Raw genomic sequence first — 25,919 nt, 5'->3', positions numbered from 1 at the left:
GCATAGATTCAACAAGGTGCTGGAAGCATTCCTCAGAGATTTTGGTCCATATTGACATGATGGCATCACACAGTTGCCGCAGATTTGTCGGCTGCACATCCCAAAGATGCTCCATACAAGGCAGGATGGATCCATGCTTTCATGTTGTTTACGCCAAATTCTGACCCTACCATCCGAATGTCGCAGCAGAAATCGAGACTCATCAGACCAAGCAACGTTTTTCCAATCTTCTACTGTCCAATTTCAATGAGCTTGTACAAATTGTAGCCTCAGTTTCCTGTTCTTAGCTGAAAGGAGTGGTACCCGGTGTGGTCTTCTGCTGCTGTAGCCCATCTGCCTCAAAGTTCGACGCACTGTGCGTTCAGAGATGCTCTTAGGCCTACCTTGGTTGTAACGGGTGGCGATTTGAGTCACTGTTGCCTTTCTATCAGCTCGAACCAGTCTGCCCATTCTCCTCTGACCTCTGGCATCAACAAGGCATTTCCGCCCACAGAACTGCCGCTCACTGGATTTTTTTTCTTTTTCGGACCATTCTCTGTAAACCCTAGAGATGGTTGTGCGTGAAAATCCCAGTAGATCAGCAGTTTCTGAAATACTCAGACCAGCCCTTCTGGCACCAACAACCATGCCACGTTCAAAGACACTCAAATCACCTTTCTTCCCCATACTGATGCTCGGTTTGAACTGCAGGAGATTGTCTTGACCATGTCTACATGCCTAAATGCACTGAGTTGCCGCCATGTGATTGGCTGATTAGAAATTAAGTGTTAACAAGAAGTTGGACAGGTGTACCTAATAAAGTGGCCGGTGAGTGTATATAATGCTTTGCACCGGTCATTATGGTCCCATAGATGCTCCACACAAAGCTGTGCCATATATATGCTCTGCACCGTTCAGTATGGCCCCTTAGATGCTCCACATAAAGCTGTGCCATATATAATGCTCTGCACCGTTCAGTATGGTCCCATAGATGCTCCACATAAAGCTGTGCCATATATAATGCTCTGCACCGTTCAGTATGGCCCCATAGATGCTCCATAGAAAGCTGTGCCACATATAATGCTCTGCACCGTTCAGTATGGCCCCATAGATGCTCCATAGAAAGCTGTGCCACATATAATGCTCTGCACCGTTCAGTATGGCCCCATAGATGCTCCATATAAATCTGTGCAATATATAATGCTGCTGCTGCAATAAAAAAAAATAAAAATGACATACTCACCTCTCTTGCTGCCCGCAGCTCCTCAGCGTCCCGTCTCGGCGTCTCTCCGCACTGACTGTTCAGGCAGAGGGCGGCGCGCAGATTAGTACGTCATCGCGCCCTCTGACCTGAACAGTCAGAGCAAGAGGACGGGAAGACGGAGCGGCGCCCGGCGTGTGGAACGTGGACAGGTAACTATGACATACTTACCTGCTCCCGGCGTCCCTGGCTCCTTATCCCGGACAGCTGGTCTCCGGGTGCCGCAGCCTCTTCCTCTGTCAGCGGTCACCGTTACCGCTCATTAGAGAAATGAATATGCGGCTCCACCCCTATGGGAGTGGAGTCCATATTCATAACTTTAATGAGCGGTCCCACGTGACCGCTGAACAGGGGACGAGCTGCAGCACCGAAGACCGTTGGACGGGCAGGGGGAGCGCCAGGAGCGCCGGGACTAGGTGAGTATGCGACAGTCCTCCTTCCCCCTCACCCGCCGACCCCACTGCCGATCATGACTCGAGTATAAGCCGAGAGGGGCACTTTCAGCCCAAAAATTTGGGCTGAAAATCTCGGCTTATACTCGAGTATATACGGTAACTCAGGATCAGTAATGTAATGTATGTACACAGTGACTGCACCAGCAGAATAGTGAGTGCAGCTCTGGAGTATAATACAGGATGTAACTCAGGATCAGTAATGTAATGTAATTTATGTACACAGTGACTGCACCAACAGAATAGTGAGTGCAGCTCTGGGGTATAATACAGGATGTAACTCAGGGTCAGTACAGGATCAGTAATGTATGTACACAGTGACTGCACCAGTAGAATAGTGAGTGCAGCTCTGGGGTATAATACAGGATGTAACTCGGGATCAGTAATGTAATGTATGTACACCGTGACTGCACCAGCAGAATAGTGAGTGCAGCTCTGGAGTATAATACAGGCTGTAAGTAGAAGAATGTCTTCTCTGCGTTCTCAAAAAACCCCCATAACTGCATATTATTTATATACAGCTCTGGCACAGTCCAGTTCTGTTATTGGGGTGACTAATATGGCTGCTCTATAATACCTCACCACTGAGGGGCTCCCCAGACCTCCCCGTTATTGGGATATATACAGTTCTGGCAAAAATGAAGAGACCACTGAAAAATGTTCAGTTTTTCTGATTTTTCTCTTTATAGGTATATTTTTGAGTAAAATGTAAATTGTTCTCTTATTCTATAAACTACTGACAACATGTCTCCGAAGTTCCAAGCAATAAATTTTGTATTTAATTTCTGAAAATGAGAAATGGTCAAAATAACAAAAAAGATTCATTGCTTGCAGACCTGAAATAATGCAAAGAAAACAAGTTCATAATCATTTAGAAACAACAATACTAATGTTTTACCTCTGGAAGAGTTCAGAAATCAATGTTTTGTGGAATAACCATGATTGTTAATCCCAGCTTTCCTGCGTCTTGGCAGCTTTCCACCAGTCTCACTCTGCTCCTGGGTGACCTTATGCCACTCCTGGTACAATAATGTCAGCAGTTCTTCTGTGTTTGATGGCTTGTGACTATCCATGTTACTCCTGATTACATTCCAGAGGTTTTCAATGGGGTTCAGGTCTGGAGATTGGGCGGCCATGACAGGGATTTGATGTGGTGGTCCTTCATCCACACCTTGACTGACCTAGCTGTGTGGTATGGCGCATTGTCCTGCTGGGAAAACCAGTCCTCAGAGTTGGGGAACATTGCCTGAGCAGAAGGAATCATCTGTTTTTCCAGGATAACCTTGTATTCGGCCTGATTGATACGTCCTTCGCAAAGAACAACCTGCCCAATTCCAGCCTTGATGAAGCATCCGCAGATCATCACCTGGTCGTCTAATGGTTACACGGAGACCTGGAGAGGCGTACAAGCCACAGTGCCTTGCCCCCACTGTGAAATTTGGTGGAGGATCAGTGATGATCTGGGGGTGCTGTATGCTGAAAGAGAAAAATCAGACAAACTGAACATTTTGCAGTGGTCTCTTAATTTTTGCCAGAGCTGTACACACATGTACGTACACACACACACACACACACACACACTTGTACTCAAAAGTTTACATACCCCGGCAGAATTTTTGCTTTTTTGGCCTTTGACTATGAATGATAACGCCAAAACGTTTTCTCCACTCATGGTTAGTGGTTGGGTGAAGCCATTTATTGTCAAGCTACTGTGTGTTCTCTTTTTAAATCATAATGATAATCTAAAACATCCAAATGACCCTGATCAAAAGTTCACATCCCCTGGTGATTTTGGCCTGATAACATGCACAGAAGTTGACACAATTGGGTGTGAATGGCTACTAAAGGTAACATCCTCACCTGTGACCTGTTTGCTTGTAATCAGTGTGTGCATAAAAGCTGAGTGAGTTTCTGGGATCCAGACAGACTCTTGCATCTTTCATCCAGCCACTGGACGTTTCTGGATTGTGAGTCATGGGGAAAGCAAAAGATTTGTCAACTGATCTACGCAAAAAGGTAGTTGAACTGTATAAAACAGGAAAGGGATACAAAAAGATATCCAGGGAATTGATAGTGCCAGTCAGTAGCGTTGAAACTGTGATTAACAAATAGGAAATCAGGGGCTCTGTAAAAACAAAACCACGGTCAGGTAGACCAACAAAAATGTCGTCCACAACCGCCAGGAAAATGCGAAGAAAAACCCACAAATAACATCAGCTGAAATACCGGACTCTCTGAAAACTGTGGCTGTTTCAAGATGCACAATAAGGAGGCACTAGAAGAAAAATGGGCTGCATGGTCGAGTCGCCAGAAGAAAGCCATTACTGCGCAAATGCCACAAACTATCTCGCCTACAATACACAAAACAGCACAGAGACAAGCCTCAAAACTCCTGGAACAAGATAATTTGGAGTGATGAGACCAAAATTAAACTTTTGGCCTATGATGAAACTTCAAGGCCTATGATAAAAAAAACACCATTCCTACTGTAAAGCACGGAGGTGGATTGCTGATGTTTTGGGGATGTGTGAGCTACATGGTCACAGGAAACTTGGTCAGAGTTGAAGGAAAGATGAATGCAGCATGATATTAGCAAATACTGGAGTCAAATCTACACTCATCAGCCCAGAGGCTGCCCATGGGACATACTTGGACATTCCAGTATGACAATGATCCAAAACACAAGGCCAAGTTGACCTGTCATTGGCTACAGCAGAGCAAAGTGAAGGTTCTGGAGTGGCCATCTCAGTCTCCTGACCTCAATATCATTGATCCACTCTGAGCAGATCTCAAGCGCTCAGTTCATGCTACGGTAGACGGCCCAGGAATTTACAGGAACTGGAGGCTTTTTACCAAGAAGAGTGGGCAGCTTTATCATCTGAGAAAATAAAGAACCTCATCCACAACTACCACAAAAGACTTCAAGCTGTCATTGATGTTAGAGGGGGCAATACACGGCATTAAGAAATGGGGGATGTGAACTTTTGATCAGGGTCATTTGGATGTTTTGGGTTGTCGTTATGATTTAAAAAAAGAAAACACAGTAGTGTGACAATAAATGGCTTCACCCAACCACTAACCATGAGTGGAGAAAAAGGTTTTGGTGTTATCATTTATATTCTCTGAAAAAAGACCAAAAATCAAAATTTCTGCCGGGGTGTGTAAAGTTTTGAGCACAACTGTATGTGCAAAATACCTGCAGTCTGACATCAGTCAGGTGTTTAATTGCTGTTTTTGGCAGAAAAGTTCACACAACATGGGAATAAATTCCTGACAAGGTGTAGGCAACCAACAGAATTGGAAGCCATGACACGCACGCTGCTAATAGGATGTTAGTGGCTCATTTAATGAAAGGGGGGTGTACTAATTAATAGCAGTGCGGAATTCATAAGTGATGTCAGTCATTATGTGAAGAATCAGGTGTCTATTATGTCCCCTGTGTAAAGAAGGAGGCAGCAGATCTTGTACCTGCTGGATTTAGCCCTGGCTCAGTGAGTAAAATGGGTTGTTCCAGACATTGTACCGAAGGAGAAAGAACTATGATCAAGAAGTTGATTACAGAAAGGAAAACATATAAAGAAATGCAGAAACTAATTGGCTGCTCAGCTAAAAAAGATTTCTAATGCTTTAAAATGGCAAAAAAAAAAAAACACGCGATAGGAAAAGAAATTCTACCATCCGCATAGATCATGGAATCACAAGAATGGCAGAGAAGCATCCAGTGATCGGCTCCAGGGAGATCAGAGAAGATCTTCAGTTACCCGTGAGTCCTGCAGCCATCAGAAGACGCCTACGAGAAGACAAACTATCTGCAAGAAATCTTCGTGTCATTGCTGAGAAAGACCCTGCGAGAAGGTTACAGTGAACCAAAGAGCAGACAGACAAGAGAGAAGAGGCGGAATGCTCTATGGAGAGATGAGAGCGAGATTGTCCTTACTGGGTGTAAGGGCCGCAGACATGGCGAGACCACCCATAGACCCTGGAGTCTGCCACAGGACACTGAAGGCTGGAAACCATGGAGGTTTGAGCAGAGCGGTCTGGGGATGTTCCTCATACTGTGGAGTTGGGTCCATTTATCACAGACCAGGCACCGTGGACCCGTGTGAATATATCACATTACTGGAAGAGGCCAAGTTGTCTTAAGCTGAAGAAGAAATGCCCTCAAAATGGACAACGATCCCAAACACAGCAACAAGCGGGCGACATTCTGGGTCCAGACCAACAAGACTGATGTTATGAAGAGGCCGCCCGATGCCCGGACCTCGGCCCGATGCCCGGACCTCGGCCCGATGCCCGGACCTCGGCCCGATGCCCGGACCTCGGCCCGATGCCCGGACCTCGGCCCGATGGGAGAATTTGTAGAGCGACATCAAAAATTAAAAAGACCTGTGGGACATTGTCCTGTAAACATGGGCTGAATATCTGTCTGCAGGGTCCGATGTTAGGTGACTCCACCCTGTACAGATGTAAAGCCGTTCAGAAACAAAGGTCATAAAACAAAATATTAGATCAGAGATTAACAGAAAAACCATGTCTGGAATAAATCTCGGTTTATCCTGTAAGGGCGGGTGCACCCAAACCAGAACTAGCAGAGCTTTGGATGTTCGCTGCCGTCTATTGAATGCAGGTGACTCCTCTGTGATCATTTCACAGTGTTCTGTACATTGTATTGATGCAATTTCTGTAGCACAGACTCGCATCTCCAGAAGAGAAATTCACATGTGGCTGTCTTGAAAGACGCGCCGCATGTCCGTCTCCGCCGGCGCACAAAGTCGCATAGTGGACATGAGATTTCTAGGAATCCCAACCACTGTGCTGGAACATCTGGATGCTGCATAAATCTGCCACATCAGACCCGCAACAAATCCTCAACGTGGGCACGTACCGTAAAGATTCACGTCTGTAAAAGACAATGCACTGCCCTTATCTGGGCAGAGCATTATTCCTTCTTCATTTTCACTTTATAAATTGATATTTTGTTCCTGTTTTCACTTGGAGTTGAGTGTGAGGCTCCTCTGTGTATATGGGGATAACGTCGGGTGTGATGGCGACTTGTCTCATCGCTCGCCATCACCATAAACGTTGTCCTGTCCAATGTCTATAAAACTGAATTTCCTATGTATTCTCCATACAATGACACGTTGTAGCCTCGGTGTCAGTGCTGTCGCTGCTGACGGTGGCTGTGACCAATCATTGTTCCGTCCTGGATAGTAATGGGGCGGCAGGTGCCGTCCTCAGAGTACGGTGGTCGGAGTGTTGAGCGCCCCCTGGTGGAGCGAGGTCTTGTTGAGGGCCATTGTGCGGATGGAGTGTGGGTACTGGCGGTCCGCCACGTCCCTAGTGCACAGGACATCCAGCGTGGATTACTTGGGTTGCGTTGAGCAATCGTCAGACCGCAGTTTGGAACATAATCCAGGGGCGATGCACGTCCCGCACATCCAGTGACACAGGACATGGAGTCGTGACCGAGCGGATGGGCTCCGACAGGAGTGGCAGAGCCGAGCATGTTTTAGTGATTTGTAGGACAAGGATCAGGAAGAAATAACCTTCCTTTAGGATAATGAGCGGGAATCAGGACAAAACCGGCCAAGGAGTGAACGCAAGGCTGAGCTAAAGCGAGCGAGATTGAGGCCAGGACTGGTCGTGTGACCCCGATGTCCCCACTCTGCACCCTAATTTGGAGTGTCTGCATCATGTGCTCGATCTGCGGCATGCTCCAGATGTCAGGATTAGGCTGCCCCCACATGTCTTATGTTTGAGGAGTCTTGGTCCAACTGTGATAAAAGAAAGACGCCCACAGCGCACTCCGAGGAGGAGGACGATGGCGCTCTGCTGTGGTCAGATACATAGAAGTTACTCTGTAATGTATTGGATCCTAAGAAGCTCCACATCCACTTCTGTAAGGAGCAGGACACAATCCTGAGCGGAGGACGATTCTCGGGCAGAAGCAGAAGAGCAGAGACCTGAGGCGTAAGGATCCTGGATATGGAGGAAACCAGAGCTTAAATATGGCGTCTGTATGTAAGGCACTGTAGAAAATGTGATGGCACTGTATAGAAGACATCATCACAGTCCTATTGGGGCTCACAATCCACGTTTATCGGCTTTTGGCGTGTGGGAGAAAACCGTAGGACACCTACGCATGTACGAGGCCAACAAAGTCCTTTCAGATGTTGTCCTTGGCAGGATTTGAACACAAGACCCCAGCACTGCAAACAGTGCTAACCACTGAGCCACCGTGCTGCCTTATATACAGTACAGTGCTAACCACTGAGCCACCGTGCTGCACTATACACAGTGCAGTACTAACCACTAAGCCACCGTGCTGCTCTATATACTGTACTAATCAGTAAGCCACTGTGCTGCCCTATATATAGTATGGTGCTAACCACTGAGCCACTGTTACCCTATACACAGTACAGTACTAACCACTGAGCCAGTGTGCTGCCCTATATACAGTGCTAACCAAGGAGCCACCGTGCTGCGCTATGTACAGTAGTGCTAATCAGTGAGCCACCGTGCTGCCCTATGTACAGTAGTGTTATCCAGTGAGCCACTGTGCTGCCCTATGTACAGTAGTTATCCACTGAGCCACCGTGCTGCCCTATGTACAGTACTAACCACTGAGCCACCGTGCTGCCCTATGTGCAGTACAGTGCTAACCAGTGAGCCACCGTGCTGCCCTCTGTACAGTAGTGTTATCTAGTGAGCCACTGTGCTGCCCTATGTACAGTACAGTGCTAGCCACTGAGCCACCGTGCTGCCCTATGTACAGTGCTAACCACTGAGCCACCATGCTGCCCTATGTACATTACAGTGCTAACCACTGAGCCACCGTACTGCCCTATGTACATTACAGTGCTAACCACTGAGCCACCGTGCTGCCCTATGTACAGTAGTGTTATCCAGTGTGCCACTGTGCTGCCCTATGTACAGTAGTTATCCACTGAGCCACTGTGCTGCCCTATGTATAGTACAGTGATAACCACTGAGCCACCATGCTGCCCTATGTACAGTACAGTGCTAACCAGTGCGCTACCGTGCTGCCCTATGTAAAGTAGTTATCCACTGAGCCACTGTGCTGCCCTATGTATAGTACAGTGCTAACCACTGAGCCACCATGCTGCCCTATTTACAGTACTAACCACTAAGCCACCGTGCTGCCCTATCTACAGTAGTGTTATCCAGTGAGCCACTGTGCTGCCCTATATAGAGTACTAACCACTGAGCCACTGTGCTGCCCTATATACAGTATTAACCACTGAGCCACCATGCTGCCATATGTACAGTACAGTGCTAACCAGTCACCATGCTGCCCTATGTACAGTAGTTATCCACTGAGCTGCCCTATATAGAGTATTAACCACTGAGCCATCTTGCTGCCCTATGTACAGTACAGTGCTAACCACTGAGCCACCGTGCTGCCATATGTACAGTACAGTGCTAACCACTGGGTCACCATGCTGCCCTATGTACAGTAGTTATCCAGTGAGCCACCGTGCTGCCCTATGTATAGTACAGTGCTAACCACTGAGCCACCATGCTGCCCTATGTACAGTACAGTGCTAACCAGTGAGCCACCGTGCTGCCCTATGTACAGTAATGTTATCCAGTGAGCCACTGTGCTGCCCTATGTACAGTACTAACCACTGAGCCAGTGCTGCCCTATTTACAGTACTAACCACTAAGCCACCGTGCTGCCCTATCTACAGTAGTTATCCAGTGAGCCACTGTGCTGCCCTATAGAGTACTAACCACTGAGCCACTGTGCTGCCCTATATACAGTATTAACCACTGAGCCACCGTGCTGCCATATGTACAGTACAGTGCTAACCAGAGTCACCATGCTGCCCTATGTACAGTAGTTATTCTCTGAGCTGCCCTATATACAGTATTAACCACTGAGCCATCTTGCTGCCCTATGTACAGTAGTGCTAACCACTGAGCCACCGTGCTGCCATATGTACAGTACAGTGCTAACCACTGAGTCACCATACTGCCCTATGTACAGTAGTTATCCAGTGAGCCACTGTGCTGCCCTATATACAGTACTAACCACAGCCACCATGCTGCTCTATGTACAGTACAGTGCTAACCAGTGAGCCACTGTGCTGCCTTATGAACAGTAGTGTTATCCAGTAAGCCACTGTGCTGCCCTATATACAGTGCTAACCACTGAGCCACAGACCATCTGTGTAAGGAAATTGGTGATAACAGGCCTGCTGCGGAGGACGATCAGTAGACACCAGGATCGGGGTGAGGAGGCTGCAGAGCATCGCTCTCTGAGAGCCAGAGCTGAATATGGTGGACAAGGAGATCATGGCCCAGATCTCCCCTGAAGATACGCAGGAGGACCCGCCGGATCACCAGGGAGATCCTTGCCGTGGCTGACCCCAGACTCTTCTGTCGGTCACTTCTCCCTGACTTTAGGTTGCCGGTATATTACTAGGCGGCCATGGCTGTGGGGTCTGGGTGAGCTGAGCGACGTCCCCCTGTGAGCTGCATCGGCGACCATATTGGTATATAACCCCGACTGCCGCCATCCCCTCCCCCAAACCCATCACCTTACCTGATTTAACGTCTCCATGTTCCCATTTTAGGTCAATCACGTGGTCACAACTACGAAGCGGAGGAGTCCTATGAGGCCAGAGGTCAGTTTATACCATTTTTCCTTGAGAAGCCCAGAACGGACAGGTCGACACAGACGGATGGAGAACATGGCTTCCGGCCAGCCCCACTTCCCATGATGCCTCCATCCACAGATCCACCACGCACCAACTGTTGCCAAAAATCATTTCCGCAGCCGTCACAGAACCGCAGCCATGGAGGCTGGGTGCTGCGGGAGCAGCTCCGGAGCTTCACGGCCGCACAGGAAGGGCTGCGGAAAGTGATACTGACCAAGGTGAATGCGTTACACTTGGACTTGTGTCAGCTCGCCACCGGCGCGGACAGGAACAGCGCCGTGTTCAGGAAGATCCTAAAAGTGGAGACGGAGAGAAACCATCTGCTCGCTCACCTGAACACCAACATCAGCAAACTGACCGCAAGCTTACACCTCCTAGCAATGCAGCAGAGCAGCGACCAGCGGGAGGCACAAGCCTTGTGTGACCAGGAGGGGGCAGCACCCGAGGAAATGACAGCCAGACTGTCAGCCGCCTCCAGCCCGTTATCTCCTCCTGCCCAGTACCGCTACTCAATGCGGGCGAGAACAGCGCCTCCTACTGCCTTAATTTATAGCTCTGACCTAAGACCGAAACCTGCGAAGAGAGGCCGGAAATAAAAGCATCATGAACTTAGTTAAAACTTTTTTTCTATTAGTAGGAAAATATGAAATTTTTTAGGCTCTGGTTATTAAAAGGTTTAATAATGAATCTTTGATTATTTCATCAACTAACATTACAGAGAGAAACAGAGCTGCACTCACTATTCTGCTGGTGCAGTCACTGTGTACATACATTACTGATCCTGAGTTACATCCTGTATTATACCCCAGAGCTGCACTCACAATTCTGCTGGTGCAGTCACTGTGTACATACATTACTGATCCTGAGTTATGTTCTGTATTATACTCCAGAGCTGCACTCACTATTCTGCTGGTGCAGTCACTGTGTACATACATTACTGATCCCGAGTTACATCCTGTATTATACTCCAGAGCTGCACTCACTATTCTGCTGGTGCAGTCACTGTGTAAATACATTACATTACTGATCCCGAGTTACATCCTGTATTATACCGCAGAGCTGCACTCACTATTCTGCTGGTGCAGTCACTGTGTACATACATTGCATTACTGATCCTGAGTTACATCCTGTATTATACTCCAGAGCTGCACTCACTATTCTGCTGGTGCAGTCACTGTGTACATACAGTACTGATCCTGAGTTACATCCTGTATTACACTCCAGAGCTGCACTCACTATTCTGCTGGTGCAGTCACTGTGTACATACATTACTGATCCTGAGTTACATCCTGTATTATACTCCAGAGCTGCACTCACTATTCTGTAGGTGCAGTCACTGTGTACATACATTACTGATCCCGAGTTACATTCTGTATTATACCCCAGAGCTGCACTCACTATTCTGCTGGTGCAGTCACTGTGTACATACATTGCATTACTGATCCTGAGTTACATCCTGTATTATACTCCAGAGCTGTACTCACTATTCTGCTGATGCAGTCACTGTGTACATACAGTACTGATCCTGAGTTACATCCTGTATTATACTCCAGAGCTGCACTCACTATTCTGCAAGTGCAGTCACTGTGTACATACATTACATTACTGATCCTGAGTTACATCCTGTATTATACCCCAGAGCTGCACTCACTATTCTGCTGGTGCAGTCACTGTGTACATACAGTACTGATCCTGAGTTACATCCTGTATTATACTCCAGAGCTGCACTCACTATTCTGCAGGTGCAGTCACTGTGTACATACATTACATTACTGATCCTGAGTTACATCCTGTATTATACCCCAGAGCTGCACTCACTATTCTGCTGGTGCAGTCACTGTGTACATACATTGCATTACTGATCCTGAGTTACATCCTCTATTATACTCCAGAGCTGCACTCGCATTGCTTGGCATCTTGTTGCTGCCCCTTCACAGCTCAGTATATTTGGGGTGTAGGGGGACATGTGGAGATCTTAGACCCCCGACAGCTGTTCTCTGTGGTCAGACTGTCTCTGTCCCCCAGCGTTGATGATCAGTGCTCTGCAGCATTTCTACTCCTCACTTAAAGATAAATATTCCCCTCTGTGCAGGTTTTGCGCCGTTATCAGCCATTACAGGGAGCCGTGAGTTCTGTGTGCTTGTTGAATGTCACTGTTCACGGGGAGGATACCTTTATGATCCCCATCACTCGCACCAATTTGTCATTAACATGGGGTTGTTTGGTTGCCCTGGTTCTTTCTGAAGGGGTTTTATCTATATCCCACTTCCGGTTTGGAACTTGCAGCTCTCTGGCGTCCCCCCTTACCCTCAGGTCAGTCAGGGTACTGCACCTAGGATAATTAGTCGCTAGAAAGGCTGCATTACTTTGTACTGGCTAATATCCCCCGTAGCTCCAGGATGCAGCCTTGTATAGCGATCACGGAACTACCATTCTTCTGGGAATGATCTTGGCATTAATTAGAGCCTAAACACGACGTGGTTATGAGCTCCTGTTAAGCAGCAATCAGTTTCTCCATATCCGCTGAGCCTAGAAAACGCGCTGTGTGATGGCCCGGCCGATGCACATACCAAATATATAACTTCCATATCTCTGTTACTAATTGGGGTCAAGTGATGCCTTACTCTTAAGGTGGTACATGATCAAGAGCACATGGTTTTCAGACAAAGGATTTCTACACACTGCTGCATTCCAGAGGAAGGGGGGGTGGGTGCTGGGGGGACAGAGTCCCACACTGGAGTTTCAAGTTACAGCTGTATTCAGGGGGGAGGAAGTTGCCTGCAGGCCAAGACAGAGAAGGAGAAATTTCTAGGCAGAGTGCCTGGAACCGTGTGGGGCCGTGGGTGGTCCGTGCGGGGCTGAGGGGTCGAGGGTCAGCTGCGCAGGATACTGATTCTCGTTCTCTCTTACAGGTAGCAGTAAATGATGCCGCCACTCTCTGTGAGGCCACTGCAGCACGAGTCTTTACAGGAGGACGAAGTGACGTCAGCATGGAGGACGGGAACACTGGAGCCGATGTGACACCGTGCCGCTCATCAGGCAGCTCTATCAGCGTCCAGATGACGTGCACTCCTAGGATTCTCCACGCTGCTGTACAGTGACCTGCAGACATGTCACATCCAGCGTCGAGGATCTCACCTAGTACAGACCACTCTGATGTGCAGACCCCCCACATCTTTCCACGTTGTGATGCACACGCTTCTGGTCAGTACACCTGTACAGTGCTAGTACTTCTTTCAGCTGGGGGTTTGTTACCATGTCTCCCTCCTAGCATTAGCCAGTTGTCATAATGCAGTTACTTGAGTTTTTCTCAGAGACTGCAACTGGTACAAACCTTCAGCTGTGAGGTCCAGAAATGTGAAGCTTCTCACGTCAGAGTTACAGAACTGTATGATCACAATTCCTGTCTGGTCTCTATCATCCGGTTCCTCTGTGACCAGTGATGACTGACGGCAGCGCTGAGGATGGTGGACAGTGGTCTGCTCGGGAGTGGGAGAGCCGCCATAGTCTTGCTGACACTTCATACGATGTGTTGACAGGCGGCCAAGCTGCAAACTAAACAAATGCATCAGGGGACAGACTGCTGGGTAATGAGAGGCGCCAGGCCCCCGAGGCTGTGACAGGCGCCACGCCGGACCCCAGAGGCTGTGACAGGCGCCACGCCGGACCCCAGAGGCTGCGACTTGCACCACGCCCGACCCCCCGAGGCTGTTACAGGCGCCACGCCGGACCCCCGTGGTTGTCACAGGCGCCTGACAATAACGCGCAGATAGACGGTTTATAATTATGTAAGAAATTTATTCTCTTATAAATTATTTTCGCTCTGATCCATATATTGCACGTGAGCAGAACTTGGTGCCACGACACGAGGAGGCACGAGGTGCGGACGCCTCCTGCCTGAATGAACATATGGATACGGCCTCCGACAGACAGACGAGCAGGAACCCCGAGATCTGGCCGGCAGTATGTGGAGGGGAGCGCCCCCTGGAGGCAGCCGCCTCGCTCTGCACTGAGAACTGCTGCTCTGGAGGCGTCTCGGCGAGTTCTCGGTGCAGTGCTGACAGATGACTGGCCCCCGTGAGGGCCGGAGACAAACACTGAGGGGCCCTCCATCCCCATGTAAATGAAGCAGTCTCTGGATTCCACATGCCCTTCATTACCACAGGATCTCTGCTTGCCATCAGTGAATGTGTCCTGCCCCAATATTTGCATCCAGAGCAGACATCACAAGGCAGTGCTGTTAAGTCCCGGCTGTTATGTTCTGAATCGTCTAGACTAGATCCAATGGTAGAAAACCTTCAGACATGAGAGCGCTGGTCTGGAAAGTGTGCTAAGCCTCTGAGAGTGCTGACATTCACTGACAGCAAGCGGAGATCTTGACAAGAAACGATAATACAAGGTACATACGAATGTCATACATGAGATAGGATCGTTTACACGTGCCCGGAGGACCCCTTTAAGGGATTGCAATTGGTTTAGCAGCAATAGAATATAATGATGTGGCGCCACCTGCTGGACACTGAGCATGTGACAGCAGTTAGTCTGGTGACGACTGATCCCGCCGGGGGGATGGGGCGCACAGCGCCGGTGCCTGCAGTATGGACTGTGCCTGACCTTCCACCTCCGTCCTGGGGATGCCGGATTATTGGAATCATCGTGTACTATGTGGCCGGTGTCCTGTCCCCCGGTCGGGGTGCAGCTCATGGGTCGGCCAAGTCTACAGGGCGAGGATTCAGGCAGCGAGTGTTCACATCAGCAGAGAACATGGCGGGTAATAAACCTTGACTGTGGCGAGCGGAGCGCTCAGGCTTTCATCAGTGCTCCCACCACCGCCTTCACATTCAGGCTGCGCAGGTCGCAGTACGTCTGCCCCGTGCCCACAAACACAATGGGCTGCCCGGTGATGTACGTCATGGAGATGGCAGCGCCCACCTGCAGGAGAGAAGAGACCCCCGGGATCAGTGCACAGGCTGCAGCTTGTTTATCCCCACAATCTCTGCTTGCTGTCAGGAGATCCATCATGGTGGTTTCTAACACTGGCGCCTGTGGCCAGGATAATAACGGAGAAGCCGTCCTCTGTGAGACGGACACGGTGTGAACAGATCCCTAACAGCAAGCAGAGGTCCTGACATTGGGGAGGAAACGAAAAGCAGGACACAGAATAACCACTAAGCAGGAGAGACGTGGATTGTGGGGCAGGAAGGCATAGGAGTGGTACAGCATGATATAAATGCAGCTCTCGGTGTGACTAGAGAAGTTCTGATCAAACAGCAAAAGGCAAAGCACAATTTTGTGCAAATACTAAGTCTGAGTAAGGGTGCAGCTGCCTCTTTAAAAGTTTATCCCCCCTCCAACTTGCTCATTGCTGAGGATCTGGCCACGGAGACCCCCTGAAATCAAGGCTCCAGAAACCTGAGGAAAGGGCTCTGCCACCCATCAGAATTGGAGTGAGCGGCGCGCACTCGACCTCTGCTCCACTCATTGTCTATGGGACTGATGCAAATATCAGAGCAAGCACTATAGACAATGAATCGAGGGAGGGAAGCTGAGCATGTGCCCCAATCCTCACAGAAACAGACTCTGCTCTTGGGATCCTTGGGGGCTCAGTGGGCAAACCCCCAGAGATCAGCAACATATCCCTAAGGTAGAGGTGGCGAACCTATGGCACGAGTACCAGAGGGCACTAGCGCCATCTCCTCAGCACTACTACTACCGCCGCCACCATGCTACTCTGCACGCGCGCCTTCTCAGCCCATGCGCCATGCCCCTCATAACTCCCATCAGGCCGTGCTAGTGCTGAGGAAATGGAGCACACACAGGTAGCACAGTGCTATATGAAGTGCCCAAGGCAGCAGGGAACAAGCAGGAGAGGTATTTATTCTCAATGTGAGGCCATTATATACTGCACGGAGCAGCACGTGGGGCCATTATATACTGCACGGAGCAGCACGTGGGGCCATTATATACTGCACGGAGCAGCACGTGGGGCCATTATATACTGCACGGAGCAGCACGTGGGGCCATTATATACTGCACGGAGCAGCACGTGGGGCCATTATATACTGGACGGAGCAGCACGTGGGGCCATTATATACTGCACAGAGCAGCACGTGGGGCCATTATATACTGCACGGAGCAGCATGTGGGGCCATTATATACTGCACGGAGCAGCACGTGGGGCCATTATATACTGCACGGAGCAGCACGTGGGGCCATTATATACTGCACGGAGCAGCACGTGGGGCCATTATATACTGGACGGAGCAGCACGTGGGGCCATTATATACTGCACGGAGCAGCACGTGGGCCATTATATACTGCACGGAGCTGCACGTGGGGCCATTATATACTGCACGGAGCAGCACGTGGGGCCATTATATACTGCACGGAGCAGCACGTGGGGCCATTATATACTGCACAGAACAGCACGTGGGGCCATTATATACTGCACAGAGCAGCACGTGGGCCATTATATACTGCACAGAGCAGCACGTGGGCCATTATATACTGCACAGAACAGCACGTGGGGCCATTATATACTGCACAGAGCAGCACGTGGGCCATTATATACTGCACAGAGCAGCACGTGGGCCATTATATACTGCACGGAGCAGCACGTGGGGCCATTATATACTGCACGGAGCAGCACGTGGGGCCATTATATACTGCACGGAGCAGCACGTGGGGCCATTATATACTGCACGGAGCAGCACGTGGGCCATTATATACTGCACAGAGCAGCACGTGGGCCATTATATACTGCACGGAGCAGCACGTGGGGCCATTATATACTGCACGGAGCAGCACGTGGGGCCATTATATACTGCACGGAGCAGCACGTGGGGCCATTATATACTGCACGGAGCAGCACGTGGGCCATTATATACTGCACAGAGCAGCACGTGGGCCATTATATACTGCACGGAGCAGCACGTGGGGCCATTATATACTGCACGGAGCAGCACGTGGGCCATTATATACTGCACAGAGCAGCACGTGGGCCATTATATACTGCACGGAGCAGCACGTGGGGCCATTATATACTGCACGGAGCAGCACGTGGGGCCATTATATACTGCACGGAGCAGCACGTGGGGCCATTATATACTGTTGGACTGGCAAAATGTAAGGACCCTTGACGCGGGTTGCCGGCTTACATATTATGGCCACAATATATATTTATATGTTTTGTTTTGCACGTTGTATTTTTTGCAGGGTGCAGTTGGGCCCAAATGGTTCTGTACACTGTGGCCTCTGTTCACACAGGACGCATTTTAGCACTGGGCAGCCCGCCATAGGGCGTCATTAATAGGCTGAGAACCAGATGCTCTGCATTCCTTGTGTGAACACGCCACATACAGATTATGTATCTCAGTGCATTGGTGTACCACACGGCCAATCCCTGATTGAAGGCTGGCTGTTTCATTAGGTATTGCACCTGTGCATTTGCTATTTTATTTGGGTCCGCTGCACCCTGCTTGTGCATTTGTATTGAGGCCTATTTAGACAGGTAAGCATCTCTGCCTGTTTTTGGTGTGTTTTCTTGAATTTTTCCTTTTTTGGTGTTTGCCATTATATACTGCACGGAGCAGCACATGGGGCCATTGTACGCTGCACGGAGCAGCACGTGGGGCCATTATATACTGCACGGAGCAGCACGTGGGGCCTATAATATTGTATAGAGGAATTTTTGTGCCCATTGTACGGAATATAGGGCTGTGTGGGGAATCATACTGTGATGGGGGTCACCATTCTTTGTTGGTGGGATTGAGGGGGGTACAGTAGGGTCATCATACTGTGTGTGGAGGAATTCCCTGTGGGGGGATCTTACTGTGTTTGGGGCCCGTTGGCATCATACTTTATTATCTGTATTATTTAGGGGGTTTTTTATCCTTTGTTATTATATATACATTACTCCATTCGGCCATCTGCTCTTACAGAACATATATATTTCAATATAATTTCAAAGCGTCATCGTTTTATTTGATATGTCACAATTGTAGACACTTTAACAAATATCAAGGTCGGCTGTGATTTTGGCCAAGCTTTTAATTTTGTCCCTTTGTGTATTTGAGTTTCACCTCCTTGGCTTAAAGGGTTATTGTCATCATGATAGTTACAATTGCAAAGAGGTTGTAAAAACAAAACAATTTTCCATATTTTTTTTTTAACTTTAGATTAAAAATACTCTCCATAAAAAGAACACACATCCACTGCAGTCGGTGGTGGGATCTTAGCTTGGAATGCAGCGCTTACAAGCTCTTTGCTATAGACTCTATAGCGCGTTGGTGTCCGAGTTGTTTTCCTCAGTATTCAGGTTAAATTGCCGTGTTGGCACTGTGCGGTAAATCAGGGGGTTTTGGGCACTCGGTCGCTGCCTTAAGGATTGTGGTCAGGGGACATAGAACTAGTGATGGGCAGCGCAAAGTCCAGGAGCTGCCGCCCGTCCTCAGGTCTAGTCTCCGATACCTGGCAGCAGTTGCAGAGGCCGCACACTGACAAGGTGCACCATAAGTGTCTGATAGGCTGCGAGTCTACACGTGCCGCTGCCTCCATTTCTACGAGGGTCTGTGCAGTTGTCCTGCAATGTTTGGAGCATCCATAGAAATAATCAGAGATGGACGCACAGTCCGGGCTCCGACCGCAAACGATGGGACCCTGCTCTCCCACTAGAGGCAACTGCCTTTATCAGACAGAACCGTCCCTTTAAAACAATTTACTTGAGCAAGGAAGCAGCAGATGTCCTGTGTCCGTCACTTGCCATCTCCCCCCAGCCAGACAGTACGGGGCCCCGGTATAAAGAGCCACTGACAGCATGATGGAGGATGGCTCCAGACAGTACAGGGCCCCAGTGACAGCATGCAGGAGAAGGCTGCGGGAGGACGTCAGACTTACCTTATCATCAATCGTGTCGAACTTGGTGAGCACGATGCCATCGATGAGCCGCGGCTTCTCGGACAGCGAGTGATCGGCCAGCGCCTTGTTAAACTTCACCTGTGATTATAAAGACGACATATTATCTCCATGAAGCATCTCAGCCCCAGTGCGCACCCAAATCCAGCAATATGTCACCGCACCAGCTGATCCACCGCCTCATTGCCCACCAAGGCTTCCCCGACAAAAAGGACGAGATCAGGCATGTTGACAGCGATGAGCTTGGCCAGCGCGGTCATCAGGGGAGCGTTGTCCTGCATGCGGCCGGCAGTGTCCACCAGCACCACGTCATAACCCTGATTCCGAGCTGCACGAAGACAAAATAATCACAGAGGGTCTCATTCACCAGACAGCGCCATCCCCCCAGAGCAGCTGATCTAAGGAGCGTAGCAAGCCCGGACCACCCCTGTATGGAATGAATCCTTCCTGTGCATCTCTCCTGCAGATGGCGCTCACCATAAGCTATGGCCTCCATGGCGATGCCAGCAGCGTCTTTGCCATAGCCCTTCTCATAGAGCTGCACCATGGAGCGGCCATTGTGCTTCTCAGGAGGGTGCAGGGAATTAAGGCGTTTCGTGTGGGTGCGCAGCTGCTCCACCGCCCCGGCGCGGAATGTGTCACACGCTGCAATCAGCACGTTATAGCCGTTCTCAATCAGCCAGAAGGAAATCTGCAGCAGAAGAGGCGACATAAGCGAAGGTGGGAAAGAAGGAACGACCGGCCATCGCTCACTCACTTACCTTGGCCAAATTGGTGGATTTCCCCACTCCATTCACCCCACAGAAAGTGATGACGTACGGACGACGCGCGCGCTGTGACTCCATTACATCACGCAGCACGTCCACACGGCGCTTTGGCTGCAAGATCTGCACCAGGGACTCCTGTAAAGCTTGTTTCACTGCAGACGTCACAGCTGATGGGAGAAATGAGAACAGCGGTGCACAGTGAGCGCAGCTCTGGGGTATAATACAGGATACGTAATGTATGAACAGTGAGCGCAGCTCTGAGGTATAATACAGGATGTAACTTAGGATCAGTAATGTAATGTATGTACACAGTGACTGCACCAGCAGAATAGTGAGTGCAGCTCTGGAGTATAATACAGGATGTAACTCAGGATCAGTAATGTATGTATACAGTGACTGCACCAGCAGAATAGTGAGCGCAGCTCTGGGGTATAATACAGGAGGTAACTCAGGATCAGTAATGTAATGTATGTACACAGTGACTGCACCAGCAGAATAGTGAGTGCAGCTCTGGAGTATAATACAGGATTTAACTCAGGATCAGTAATGTAATGTATGTACACAGTGACTGCACCAGCAGAATAGTGAGTGCAGCTCTGCAGTATAATGTAACAGAGTTAGAATTGATATAAGACTTACTTGAGAAAGTTCCCATAACTTTCCCTTCCAGTCTCTTTGCCACTGACTCGCACAGCTGCACAGCAATGTCCGCTGCTACATTCTTGGCTGCAATAATAGCAAACATGTAAGAAATTTCTGATCTTTTGCCATTCATGACACCAGGAAAGCTGAGTGTCAGGAGCAGCTGGCCTCCATTATTCACCATGTACTTTTATATCAGCCTCACCTATGAGATGATCCTTCATCTTCTCCAGCACTGGCTCCATGTCGTCCATGGTTAGACTTTTAGCCCCAACCAGACCCTTCAACATCCCGAACATCCCTCCAAAGCTGCTCTTCTTGGCACTAGAAGAACCCAATAGCGGTGAGAGCGCAGCACGGACCCACAGCCCTGGCCAGTAGGATAGACAGGTGGGCTACCTGGACCCGTTCACAGATGGAAGGGATTTGGTTTGGACAGTGGGGACATCTTCCTCCTCTTCGCTGCTGCTCTCATACTCCACATCTGGGGGGTTCCCCGACATGAAACCACTGCGAAATCTCTGAAATACACATCACATGAAGACTTCAAGGGAATGTTTCAGGATCCGCCAAACATGGATGGATGCCTTCTTCCAAAAACAGCGCCACACCTGTCTACAGGTTGAATCTGGCATTACACCTCCTATTCACAGAGGTAAACGGTGCAGAAACGTAATCCCACACACAAGCTGTAGTTTTTGAAAGAATGCTGCCATGCTTTTCTGATCGTGGGCAAGTCCCTTCACCTGGGTGACCAATACTAATGGCTGCCATTACAGTAACCTTATGGACAAACGACGTGCAACAATAACAAATCCTCAACTGTAAGAATCAAAACTTTTTCTTATTCTCTGAGATTTCTACTCGTTGACTGAAAGCACAGATCTTATAAATGATTAATAGAAATATAGATTCCTATGTCCAGCAACAGGATACGGTGGTGCCGATTCTTACCAGCGCCTCCAGGTCCTCGTCCGGTGCAGCCCCCTCCTCCACGCTGCCGTTGGTGGTGGGTTTGCTGTAATCTAGCTCTTTGGTGTTGGATGCTCCGAGCTCCCACACCCGTGGCTGCTTTCCTTTTTCCTTCTGAGCCTCTGGTTTTGGAGATTTGCTATAAAAAAAATGGATAAAACTGTCAGTACTCGGTGACAGGACAACGCCCCCGGGATCCCTGCGCACCGTGTCCGCACCTGGCCTTGTCCCCGGTCTTCATTTTCTTCTTGAAGAACTCCTCACGCTTCCGCTGCATGGTCTCCTCGGCGCTCAGCTCCTCCTTGTCCCCGGAGGATGGCGGCACACTCACCTTCGGTTTACTAGAAGTGACGGCTTCTGGTGCGATATCTGCAAAACATAGCGGAGCTCGGGAAATGGAGAACAAGCAGAGGAGCCCCCAAGGCTCTATGGACGCCCCTGATGTGTGAGGTCTGTAGGGTCCACACAAGTCCCAGCCCCCAAATATCAGCTAGACCCCACATAATACACACAAAATCTCCATCCAGGACACTGCAGGGTTAACTCTCGGCACTCACTCTCTTTCTTAGAAGACTTGCTTTTCTTATGATTTTCCTTCACTTTTTCTCCCGGCTTTTCAATCATGGACTTCACCGTCTTCTTGGACTTCTCGGACTGTTTGAAGGTCTTCATGGCGGCAGGGGCTCGAGCTCGGCTACTCTCCTCCGCTGCCCTGAATGGCAGACACAAGTCAGCTCAGGATCACAAAACAGCCCCTGGATAATCCAAGACACCTCCATACTGAGGTCGGACTACACCCCGTCACCCACCAACCTGAGAAGAAAGTCAAAGTCATCCTGAAAATCGAAAGAGCCGCTTAATAAACCCAGCGTGCCGTTCTGCTGGATTTGATTGCGGTACTTATCCCGGAATTCTTTATGGACGTCGTCTATTAACTTGTCCACATACGTCAGCGTTAAAATCTTCTGGTATCCGACCTATGGGGACAGGAGACGGATGATGAGGTGACACTCAAGCGATAATGTGAGCAGACCCATAATGCGCAGTCCCATCCCCCGCTCCATCCATCAGGAGGCCCAGGATGAGCGAGGAGGACACAGAACAACATGGGATATGAAGCAGCGCACTTGCGCACCGCCGCTGTCCTTGTCTTACCACGAACACCAGCTCAAACTGATTGTCCAGCTTGTACTTCAGGGTGAGGGAGTCATGGTTGTAGCAGTTGCTGCCGCCTCGCTCCTACAGAGACAACACAGACAATGATGAGAGTAGTGGTCCACACCCGTCACAAACCGCAGCTCCCAGGTCCGAAGCAGCCGCACAGCACCTGGACAGGACCCCCCAAAAGTGCCAGTCCCCTCCAGAGCCTCCATACGACAGACATCACCCCGTGGAGCCTCAGTGACTCCCAGAATATCACAAATCATTTGTCTCCAGGTATCTGACACGTTGTCTTCACTGCTGGAATAAAATCACAGGAGATTCAAGACTGCGGCCATTCCCTCCCTACACCCCAATGTTAGCACAGTCCTCCACCCCCAAGACCTTACATCACCCCTCCCCCACATAAGGGGCGCAGTAATACAATCATGTCACCTCTGTGCTGAACCTCCCTGACCAAGAGTGCGGACCCCAACACCACACGGGAATCACTGCTCACCCCCATCACCTCCCCACAGCCAAGGAATCACTGCTCCCCCTCCTCCCCACAGCCCAGTAATCACTTCTCCCCCCCCCCAGTCACCTCCTTATACCCCAGAAATCACTGCTCCCCCTCCTGGTCACCTTCTTACACCGAGGAATCACTTCCCCCCCCTCCCGTCACCTCCTTATACCCCAGGAATCACTGGTCCCCCTCCCGTCACCTCCTTATACCCTGGGAATCACTGCTCCCCCTCCCGTCACCTCCTTATACCCCGGGAATCACTGCTCCCCCTCCCGTCACCTCCTTATACCCTGGGAATCACTGCTCCCCCTCCCGTCACCTCCTTATACCCCGGGAATCACTGCTCCCCCTCCCGTCACCTCCTTACACCCCAGGAATCACTGCTCCCCCTCCCGTCACCTCCTTACACCCCAGGAATCACTGCTCCCCCTCCCGGTCACCTCCTTATACCCTGAAAATCACTGCTCCCCCTCCCGTCACCTCCTTACACCCAGGAATCACTGCTCCCCCTCCCGGTCACCTCCTTATACCCTGGAAATCACTGCTCCCCCTCCCGTCACCTCCTTACACCCCAGGAATCACTGCTCCCCCTCCCGTCACCTCCTTACACCCCAGGAATCACTGCTCCCCCTCCCCGTCACCTCCTTATACCCTGGGAATCACTGCTCCCCCTCCCGTCACCTCCTTATACCCTGGGAATCACTGCTCCCCCTCCCGTCACCTCCTTATACCCCGGGAATCACTGCTCCCCCTCCCGTCACCTCCTTACACCCCAGGAATCACTGCTCCCCCTCCCGGTCACCTCCTTATACCCTGAAAATCACTGCTCCCCCTCCCGTCACCTCCTTACACCCAGGAATCACTGCTCCCCCTCCCGGTCACCTCCTTATACCCTGGAAATCACTGCTCCCCCTCCCGTCACCTCCTTACACCCCAGGAATCACTGCTCCCCCTCCCGTCACCTCCTTACACCCCAGGAATCACTGCTCCCCCTCCCGGTCACCTCCTTATACCCTGGAAATCACTGCTCCCCCTCCCGTCACCTCCTTACACCCAGGAATCACTGCTCCCCCTCCCGTCACCTCCTTAAACCCCAGGAATCACTGCTCCCCCTCCCGGTCACCTCCTTATACCCTGGAAATCACTGCTCCCCCTCCCGTCACCTCCTTACACCCAGGAATCACTGCTCCCCCTCCCGGTCACCTCCTTATACCCTGGAAATCACTGCTCCCCCTCCCGTCACCTCCTTACATCCAGGAATCACTGCTCCCCCTCCCGGTCACCTCCTTACACCCAGGAATCACTGCTCCCCCTCCCGGTCACCTCCTTACACCCAGGAATCACTGCTCCCCCTCCCGATCACCTCCTTACACCCTGGAAATCACTGCTCCCCCTCCCGTCACCTCCTTACACCCAAGAATCACTGCTCCCCCTCCCGGTCACCTCCTTACACCCAGGAATCACTGCTCCCCCTCCCGGTCACCTCCTTACACCCAGGAATCACTGCTCCCCCTCCCGGTCACCTCCTTACACCCAGGAATCACTGCTCCCCCTCCCGATCACCTCCTTACACCCTGGAAATCACTGCTTCCCCTCCCGTCACCTCCTTACACCCAAGAATCACTGCTCCCCCTCCCGGTCACCTCCTTACACCCAGGAATCACTGCTCCCCCTCCCGGTCACCTCCTTACACCCAGGAATCACTGCTCCCCCTCCCGGTCACCTCCTTATACCCTGGAAATCACTGCTCCCCCTCCCGTCACCTCCTTACACCCAGGAATCACTGCTCCCCCTCCCGGTCACCTCCTTATACCCTGGAAATCACTGCTCCCCCTCCCGTCACCTCCTTACATCCAGGAATCACTGCTCCCCCTCCCGGTCACCTCCTTACACCCAGGAATCACTGCTCCCCCTCCCGGTCACCTCCTTACACCCAGGAATCACTGCTCCCCCTCCCGTCACCTCCTTACACCCCAGGAATCACTGCTCCCCCTCCCGTCACCTCCTTACACCCAGGAATCACTGCTCCCCCTCCCGTCACCTCCTTACACCCAGGAATCATTGCTCCCCCTCCCGGTCACCTCCTTACACCCCGGGAACCGCTGCACCCTGGTAACAGCTGGAGTTTGGGGTCACCCCCGTCCATATGCCGTGCACCCCAATACCACAGTCCTGAGGTTTAGGCCGCTGGATGTCACCACCCTCAGATTCTCCGCGTTAAGTCATCAGTCCATCCCCCAACATAGTGACGAGCCCCTCAGAACGTCTTCTCCGGAAGCCCAATGTCCCCTGTGGGCCCCGACAACAGGAGCTCTGACATCTCAGGCCCAGCAGCGCCCCCGGCGGTCACCTGCAGGATGACGGAGCGCAGAAGCGCATTCACTGGGCCGCTGATGGAGCCGCGCACCCCCTGGAAGCACCAGAGCACGATGCCCCCTTTGCTGAAGATTGTGAAGAAGTCCAACATGTTTCTCTGTCCGCGCTGCGCACCGCACGTCACTCACGGCCCCGGGACACGTCAGAGAAACACCGGGAAACGCATCACTTCCGCTTGTGCCGGAACAGGCGGGCACTCTGCACTGA

General features: G+C 50.6%; 2 protein-coding genes across 6 annotated transcripts in view; one reads left to right on the top strand and one right to left on the bottom strand.

Annotated features, from left to right (window-relative positions):
• Nucleotides 1–14,209, top strand: part of FAM118B (family with sequence similarity 118 member B) — a 31,197-nt gene extending 16,988 nt beyond the window's left edge. For 3 of the 5 annotated variants that reach the window (XM_077249459.1, XM_077249460.1, XM_077249461.1), the window contains one exon: nt 10,293–11,063. In XM_077249459.1, coding sequence (XP_077105574.1) covers nt 10,293–10,972 — 680 coding nt within the window. In that variant the 3' untranslated portion in view covers nt 10,973–11,063. Of the gene's footprint in view, nt 1–10,292; nt 11,064–13,288 lie in introns of those variants that run through there. The other 2 variants (XM_077249463.1, XM_077249462.1) reach the window with 2 other exon arrangements.
• On the bottom strand, nt 14,154–25,919 carry SRPRA (SRP receptor subunit alpha). Its single transcript, XM_077249458.1, has 14 exons — nt 25,687–25,919; nt 22,826–22,909; nt 22,484–22,647; nt 22,228–22,382; nt 21,889–22,039; nt 21,653–21,809; nt 21,098–21,219; nt 20,904–21,022; nt 20,696–20,782; nt 20,051–20,223; nt 19,767–19,980; nt 19,454–19,617; nt 19,272–19,370; nt 14,154–15,308 (listed from the first exon to the last, which is right to left on the bottom strand). The coding sequence occupies exons 1-14, from the start codon at nt 25,801–25,803 to the stop codon at nt 15,180–15,182; spliced, it is 1,935 nt and encodes a 644-aa protein (XP_077105573.1). The 5' UTR covers nt 25,804–25,919; the 3' UTR covers nt 14,154–15,179.

This window comes from Ranitomeya variabilis, chromosome 4, assembly GCF_051348905.1.
Source record: "Ranitomeya variabilis isolate aRanVar5 chromosome 4, aRanVar5.hap1, whole genome shotgun sequence".
Classification (NCBI taxonomy): domain Eukaryota; kingdom Metazoa; phylum Chordata; class Amphibia; order Anura; family Dendrobatidae; genus Ranitomeya; species Ranitomeya variabilis.
The sequence above is the reverse complement of the archived record's forward strand: the minus strand, read 5'-3'. Positions and strand labels throughout refer to the sequence as shown.